The sequence below is a fragment of the Spermophilus citellus genome (assembly GCF_964194105.1).
Source record: "Spermophilus citellus genome assembly, chromosome: 11".
Classification (NCBI taxonomy): domain Eukaryota; kingdom Metazoa; phylum Chordata; class Mammalia; order Rodentia; family Sciuridae; genus Spermophilus; species Spermophilus citellus.
Window position 1 is genome coordinate 128,986,276 of NC_138192.1, and position 8,196 is coordinate 128,994,471.

The 8,196-nt window shown below is 57.6% G+C and overlaps 1 protein-coding gene across 1 annotated transcript; it reads left to right on the forward strand.

Annotated features, from left to right (window-relative positions):
* Positions 1–2,991: 2,991 nt before the first annotated feature.
* Positions 2,992–7,536, forward strand: PTMA (prothymosin alpha). The gene is made up of 5 exons (XM_081261347.1): positions 2,992–3,241; positions 5,756–5,827; positions 6,099–6,192; positions 6,513–6,586; positions 6,789–7,536. Exons 1-5 carry the CDS (start codon positions 3,197–3,199, stop codon positions 6,834–6,836), a joined length of 333 nt encoding a protein of 110 aa, XP_081117473.1. The 5' UTR covers positions 2,992–3,196; the 3' UTR covers positions 6,837–7,536.
* The last annotated feature ends 660 nt before the right edge of the window (positions 7,537–8,196 follow it).

Genomic DNA, 8,196 nt, shown 5'->3' on the forward strand with positions numbered 1-8,196 from the left:
GGTTCTTCCATTCTAGGATGTTACCCTAAGTCAGGCCCTGATTCACTTGTTAACTCCAAGTCCTTTGCTATAAATTCCTCAGTTTGCTTTTTTGACTTGTTAAAAGGAGGGTGATATCGATTTTCAATTGGTTTTGGTGTACCAAAAATAAATAAACTGGGGCTGGGGATGTGGCTCAAGTGGTAGCGTGCTCGCCTGGCATGCGTGCGCCCGGGTTCGATCCTCAGCACCACATACCAACAAAGATGTTGTGTCCGCCGAGAACTAAAAATAAATATTAAAAAATTCTCTCTCTCTCTCCCTCTCTCTTTAAAAATAAATAAATAAATAATTCTATATGGCTCAACTCTGAAACTGTGCTACCTAGTTTATAAGAAAAAATGGAAATGCTTGAAACATGAACATAGTAGGAGCTTTCGTGAGTGCTTTGATGAATCAAGTGGTGGTTCTGGAGCCGGTGGGCAGGAACCTCCTGCACCCACTTCTAGCAGAGCCAGTTACATGGGAACAAGGTCAGGCAAAGCAGTTTTTCGAGGAAAATTCACATTCACCTCAGCTCCTCCAGTGTGTCCCCCCACCCCCCTTCCCAGCGACTAGGATCCAGAACAGTCTTGTCCTGTTTTCAGCTGTGGATACAGAAGCCATTGCCCAAGGCCACTCTCCAGATTGGAAGGAAAACAGCCGCTACGAAGAGGCGCTGGCCAAGCTCTCACTGCATCCGGGTTTTGTGGACAGAAACAATTCCTTGGAGGGTGCCTGGAGCTGAATGGATGCGCTGCAGGTAGCCGGCGCTCTCCCAGTCCTTGGTGACGCATAATCCCTTCACCTCCCTTGAGAATAGCACAAAGTAGGGGATCGGGCGACAGCAGCCGAGGAGCCCCTCCTCCCCGTCTGTGAAGGGCGGCCGCAGGTCTGCGCCGCAGTAAAGGCAGCTGGCGCGGGTGGGGGGGGGAGACGAACAAAGAGTTGGGACGAGTAGTCGCCAGGGACAACATTGTGAAGCCCCTAAGGTGGACGCGCGCCCATTCTGAGAGTCCACTTCCACCCACTGGGGCGCCCTGCGGGCGGGCGGTAACCCTGTGGTGTCCTCCCCGCCGCATAGCTCTCAGGACTGGGGGCGACCGCTCGGGGAGGGGGCGCGGTGCCCCAGTGCTGTCCGGCAGCAGCCCCACGATTCTTCAGGCCAAAAGACAGGGAACCCGAGTTCTCCCTGAAGGAAAAGTCGTTCGACAATGCCCAACAGGCCAGTGGCCAGGCTGGCACACGTGCACCGAGATGCAGGCTTGGCGTGTGCGGGGTGGGGGAAACGCAAGGAGGTCCAACAGGGCGGCGCCCCAGCCCTGCACACCCTTTCTCCTAGGGAAGCGCGTGATAAGCTCAGCAAAAGGGTCCTCGCGGTGGAGATGAGCCAGCTCGCCCAGGACCTAAGGAAACCGAGAAGGGCAACTCAATCCCTCTTTTCGCCTCGACTTCAAGCTCCGCAGGTCTTGGCATCCGTCCGTCCGCCACCTTCCCAGACTCCGGGTTTTCCCCGTTCCCAGATCAGCGGCCCCAGGAGACAGACGGCAGGAACTGCCAATGGCAGGACGCAAAGCGTCAACTTTGTGTTCGCCCGCCACTCTCAGCCAGTGTACGTTAGTTTCTCCGGAATCCCGCCTTCCGTGTCGGGCGCCCCCTTCTGGCAACATATGGACGGAGTCTATCTGTCGCCATCTTGTGTGTGGCATAGGTATTTTTCTGGACTCTATTTGCATTTATTCTAGTCTTTGCTCCCACAAAACAAATTTATTAGTTCCACAGCGAAGTGCCGAGGCGATGAAGAGGGTGCAGCCTAAGGTTTTCGGACCGTCCGCGTGGGTAGGATCGCCACGTCACGCCACGCTTTTCGAATCCAACGCCATTTTGAGTGTGGCGTCTTCATGGTTCTCTTTTCTGGGCTCCGCTTGGTTCCTTAAATGGCTCCCCAAATTTGAAGGGGTCCCCAGGGACTAGCCCAACTGGCTTAAGAGACAATTATTTCCCTCCAATAACAGCGCAATTCCCTCGTGCCCATCGAAACCCCCTAAGTAGGTGGGAGACAGGTACATTCGATGGTCTGGACGACTCTGGAAAGAGGTCCCCTGAGACTGTCGCGACGGCAGTGACCACCGCGACGTTGACCACAGCCCCGGAATCCAGTGCCCACCATGTGGTGCGCGGCCCACAGGCTGTCCCGTTCGAGGGCAGGAGTTGGAACCGGCATCCAGTTCCTGAGTATGTGCGTTTGGCACGGTGCCCATTCGTTGGCTTGCTCAGGAGGCGGGCGCTGGGACTGGTGGTGGGCGACCGGGTCACTTTCATGCGGACTTTGGGCACTTGGGTCTCGGCGGCTGGGGGAAGACATGGGAAGACGCGATGGCCCAGGTGTGAGGGTCTCGGTCTTGCAACTTAATCATTCATCGTGAGCTTACGTCCACTTAGACTAGGACAGTCCTTCATCAAAGGTGCAGGGGCATAAGGCCAGGCAGCTCTGCCGGCACTGAGCGGGGCACTGAGCGGGGCACTGAGCGGGGCACCGCCCGGGGCCAGCGCGGCCCAGCACCCCCGTCCCCTCCCCCTCGCTGGCAGCCGTCGTGCGCCCGCCACCGCCTCCTCTTCCCTCCTCCTCCTTCCGAGCAGTCTCGAGGAGGGGGAGGGGGCTGGGCGGGCAGCTTTGCCGCGCTTTGGCTTTCTGCGTCAGCAGCCCTAGCAAAACAGCGACGGGAGCGCGCACCCTGGGCGCGCCCGCGCACCCCTCCCCCGCGGTCTCCGCGAAGCCGAGACCCAACAAACTCAGACCCTGAATGACAGTGCGACCCGCGACTGCGCAGCGCGGGCAGCGCGGAGGCACTGCCGCTTTAAGCACGCTTGCCCATTGTTCGGAATCGAGCCAATGAACGAACGCCCGCTCCCTGCGCTCAGCCAATAGTCTTTGGGCAAGGGCGGCCGAGCGCCGCCCACTAATCTATATTAAAGGTTCTGGCGCCGCGTGAGTCCCCCACTGGCTGCTCTAAAAAGCCATCTTTGCATTGTTCCTGGGTCCAGCTCCCCACTCGCCGCAACCACCTCTGCCGCGCACCACCTCCTCCGCCGCGGACTCCGGCAGCTTTATCGCCAGAGTCCCTGAACTCTAGTTTCCTTTTTAACCCACTGCATCGGATCACCGGCGTGCCCCACCATGTCAGACGCGGCCGTGGACACTAGCTCTGAAATCACCACCAAGGTAAGACTGGACGCCGCCCGTCCCCTCGGGGTCCGCGCGCCGCCGCCGCCCGTGCGGTGTTTGGCGCGCGGCGGTTGACCTGCTCGGTGCACGCAGTTGCTACCTCCCGCGGGGAGCTCGCCGGCAGCGCGGTGCCCCCAGGCAGCCTACTCTTTGTGTGCGGGGGAGGGGGCGGGAAGCAGCGCGGGTAGACGTGCTGCCGGCGGGGAGCGTGCCGGGCACCCCGGAGCGGAGGTTGAGGGGCTGCGGGAAAGCTGACCCGAAACCCTCGAAACTTGTTAGTCTGCGCGGCGGTGGGAGGAGAGGGGCTGGGCTGGGGTCTTCTGCCGGCCCGGCCCACGGAAATAACTTTGAAACTCGAGCGCGTTGGGAATCGGAAGTGCTGGGGCGCGTGTGCGGGCGCGGGCCGGCTGCGGAAAGTGTGGGGAGCGCCCGCCGGCCGCGCTGCTCTTTGTTCGGCGCCGGGCCGCCGGGTTTCGCGCCCTGCAGTGGGCAGGCGGTGGTTTATGCGGAGTGAGCCGCGGCAAAGCGCGTAGGGCGACGGGCCGCCGGCCGCGACGTTGGTGTCTCCGCCAGGGCTCTCGGGGAAGCGGGGGTGGGGGCTGTCCGTGGGGAGAGCGCCGGGAGCGGTCGCCCAGCTTCAGTAATTCAGCGGTGCCCGCCTTGGCCGAGGAGGCGAGCCCACGCGCTGGAGGAGGAAACGGAAAGTGAGTGAAGCAGTGGGGCGACGGTGGGCGCCCCCCGCGGCTGCCTGGGAGCACCGTGTGCGCGGCCGGCAGGAGAGCCGCGGGCGAACGCCGCGGCCGCCGGCTGATGGGGCCGGGCGGGTGAGCACCAGGGCGCCCGGCGGGCTCGCTGCCCTCGGCGCGAAGGTGCTGCGCGGCAGCAGCGGCTCGGCTGCAACGCCGGGTCGCTCCCGCTGCTCGCCCTGGGGAGCGTCTCCGCCCTCGGCGCGAGCACGGCCTTTCAGAAGGGACTGTCTTTTTTAACCTTTCGGCCCTAGTCCTCGCCCCTCGTGCCCCTTCGGGACCTGGCGCGAGTCACCTTGGCATCTCCTTAACCCATGTGCCCCTGGCGTCACCTTCGGCTCTCCCAGGAGCAACTCCCCTGGTGGAGCAGAGTTCAAGACTGGGATCTCTGGAGGGGTTCTCTTCAGTCCCTTCTGGGTCTGACTCGGGGACCGGTGTGTGGGGAGCCCACTCCACCACCCATGGCGCTTCGCATTTACCCTCCTGTTAGATGAATTCCTGCGAGGGCCGCCAGGAGCCGGGGAGCGCGCCCCCTCGACGGTCCCATAACTGAAACGGCCCAGCCGACTTTGGGGCGACCTCCCGCGGGACTTTGCCCGCCAAGTGCAGAGACTGAGGCCAACAAGTCCAGCCTGCCAGAGTGGCGGCAGGGGGCGTCGAGAGGCCGGGAAACTGGCGTGCGACACGCGCGCTCCGCAGGGCTAGTTGCCCGCGGGCTGCGAGTCTCCTGGGGCCCGGGGGCACTTGGCGGCCCCGGGCCACGTGCTCTGTGCGCGCGGTGCGTGCCGAGGCCCGCGCGCGTAATTCGCCGGGCGGGGGCCGTGCGCCTGCGCGCCGCCACCTCCCCGCCCCCACCCACTCCCCGGGGCTTTGGCCGCCAGGGGGCGGGAGCGGGCGGCTCCGGGGTTCACGAAGGCCGGCTTGCTGGCGGGAACTTAAGGACCTACAGGTGCCCCGGGACCTTTCCGTGGACTTCTGCTGAGCACCTCTGCTAAGCGGCTCAGCTCAGCTCCCTGTGTCGGATGCCTGGTGGCATTGGTGGCCAACTGGGCCCCGCGGGGTGGAGAAAGTTACAGAGGGCTCACAGTCCGCTACCCTCGCAAGCCTGGTGGAGTCCGACCTGAGGTTCGGTCCCACTGACGCTGAGCTGTCGCGAGGGCTGTCGGTGGGCAAGTGGGTATCACCAGCCAGAATGGAGGCTGGCCTGGCCCGGCACAGGCGCGTGCTTCCCCAGGCAACAGATTGCGCAGCCTCTTGGGACAGTTGTTGTCACTTCCTTGCGACTGGTGTTTCTTCAGACACCCGTGCCTGTCAGGGCCTAGGCTCTCGGTGCTCCGCTGGCCATTCCCTTCACAGGCTGGTTCGCCCGGGAGCCCGCAGCAGCAGGCCCCTCCCTCCATTACCTTATTTATTTATGGCACATACCTGCTGCCTTCCAAGAAGGAGTTGAGGGGCGGAGCTAGAGCTGGAAATAAGTCCTCGACGAGAGTAAGGACAAGTGTTCTGTCCCGGCCTGACGGGTTTAGGGGTTGGTGTGCCACATGGATTTTTAAGTGAGAGGCACAGGGAGCAGTGGGAATCGCCAGTGAGGTCCTTTAGTGTGTATCCGAGGGTTGGGAGTTGATGGGAAATGTGGTCACAGGCACAATTGTGACAGCCCTTCCCCAGCTGTAAGAGGTGACCCTCCTACATGTGTGGTTCTTAGTCCCTTTGGGAGCCCTGGGTTACTCAAAAAGACTAATTGGTTCCCTCTTCCCTTTTGAAGGACTTAAAGGAGAAGAAGGAAGTTGTGGAAGAGGCAGAGAATGGAAGAGACGCCCCTGCTAATGGGAATGCTGTGAGTGTCCACCTGGCTCTGACTCCTAGCTTTCCCTGTCCTCATGTTTTTCTTATTAAATTTGGGCTTGCCTCCAGTTGGAAGGAGGCTAAGTACAGGGCAGTTCCTGTTATGGTTTTTCACATAGCATGGTGAGGGTGTTGAGCAGAGATTCTCCTAGATGGTCGGACTATGGAAGCATTGGGCAGTCTCCAAAGTGGCAGCAGGAGCCATGCTTTCTTCCAATTTTGGGCCGGCTTATTGTTGACTGTTATGTTTTCTTGTTGAGCAGAATGAGGAAAATGGGGAGCAGGAGGCTGACAATGAGGTAGATGAAGAAGAGGAAGAGGGTGGTGAGGAAGAGGAGGAGGAGGAGGAAGGTGATGGTGAGTAGTTTTGTCTCTACTTAGCTCTTTCCTTTTCCTGACCTTGTCTGCTGGTCTCTGGTAACCTACTGGGATATTGGGAAAAGTGGACCATGTGCAACTGGAACTGGGCTAGTACCGCAGAGGCAGGGTCTTGTTTCAGCCAGTGCCACACCCTCTTGCTCACTCCCATTGGACAGTGCCCTCTGCAGCTTTCAAAGCCTACCATCACTTAAGTATTGGTCTGGCCTCTGGGTGCAGCTGCATGGGTAGTTCCTTGATCTGTCCACTTGGGAAGCAGAGCGAGGTCAGTGATTTACCTAGCCCTTGGTTCTCTCCAGGTGAGGAAGAGGATGGAGATGAAGATGAGGAGGCTGAGGCAGCTACGGGCAAACGGGCAGCTGAAGATGATGAGGTGGGTTCTAGCTTGGGATGGGATGTGGTTTCCCTCATCTGCCTCTAGCTGAACTTCACCTATAGCACCAAAGCTGGAAAGAATGATCACAGGGTAGTGTGGAGGGGGGAGCCATGAGCACAGAGAATCACATCTTAGCAGAGATGGGAAGGGGCTTTGGCTGTGGAGCTACCAGTGCCTTGATAACTCTTTCTTTGCACAGGATGATGATGTTGATACCAAGAAGCAGAAGACCGATGAGGATGACTAGACAGCAAAAAAGGAAAAGTTAAACTAAAAATAAAAGGCCACCGTGACCTATTCACCCTCCACTTCCCGTCTCAGAATCTAAACGTGGTCACCTTCGAGTAGAGAGGCCCGCCCGCCCACCACGGGCAGTGCCACCCGCAGATGACGTGCGCTCTTCACTACCCAACCAAAACCACAACGTGAATTTGCAACAGGGGAGGAAAAAAGAACCAAAACTTCCAAGGCCCTGCTTTTTTTCTTAAAAGTACTTTAAAAAAGGAAAATTTGTTTGTATTTTTTATTTACATTTTATATTTTTGTACATATTGTTAGGGGTCAGCCATTTTTAATGATCTCGGATGACCAAACCAGCCTTTGGAGCGTTCTCTGTCCTACTTCTGACTTTACTTGTGGTGTGACCATGTTCATTATAATCTCAAAGGAGAAAAAAAACCTTGTAAAAAAAGCAAAAACAACAACAAAAAAACAATCTTATTCCGAGCATTCCAGTAACTTTTTTTGTGTATGTACTTTAGCTGTACTATAAGTAGTTGGTTTGTATGAGATGGTTAAAAAGGCCAAAGATAAAAAGTTTTCTTTTTTTTTTTCCTTTTTTTGTCTATGAAGTTGCTGTTTATTTTTTTGGCCTGTTTGATGTATGTGTGAAACAATGTTGTCCAACAATAAACCGGAATTTTATTTTGCTGAGTTGTTCTAACAAAGCAGTCTCAAGTCTGCTGTTTGTTTGGTGTCTTCAGTCTTCTGGGGAGAGGTCTTGGACAGGCAGGAGGATCTTTCCTGGGTTCAGTGGGAGGGTATACTCATGTAGGGCCAACATCCCCTGGTGAGTGGCCAGGGACTAGTCAGCTTTTGGGGTGTGGTCTGGGCCATGCTGCAGCTGGATCCTGGCCAATGGGTGGTGGAGCCAAGGGAGGAAGTGGGGGCTGTTTAATGGATTAGTATTGATTATACCAAGAGGTCTTGTCTGGGTGCCAAAAATGGGTCTCTGCCCTGGAAGGAAGAATCCCCAGACACTGAAGAAGTAGGCTAGATGTAGATCAGCCATTCTATAAAGCTCCAGTTGGTAGCACAGGCCAAGTGGGAACTGGTGCAGAGTCATCCCAGTGGTGGCTTTGTAATACTGCAGGCCTGGTCACCTCAGCCCCTAGTGGCTCCTCTAGTGATAACATGGTATTATCCCTTTTATCTTCTATGTTTAGGGCCCTGATTAATTTGGCAGACCCACTCTATCCCCCTTGAGCACACAGGAGGCAGTATTGGGCCATTCAGGTTTTCAGATCTGGGTTGTAAGGACAGGGGGTGGCGCAGGCTTCTTTGCAGCAATCACAATGGGAGGAGACATGGAGCTATAGATCCCAGGG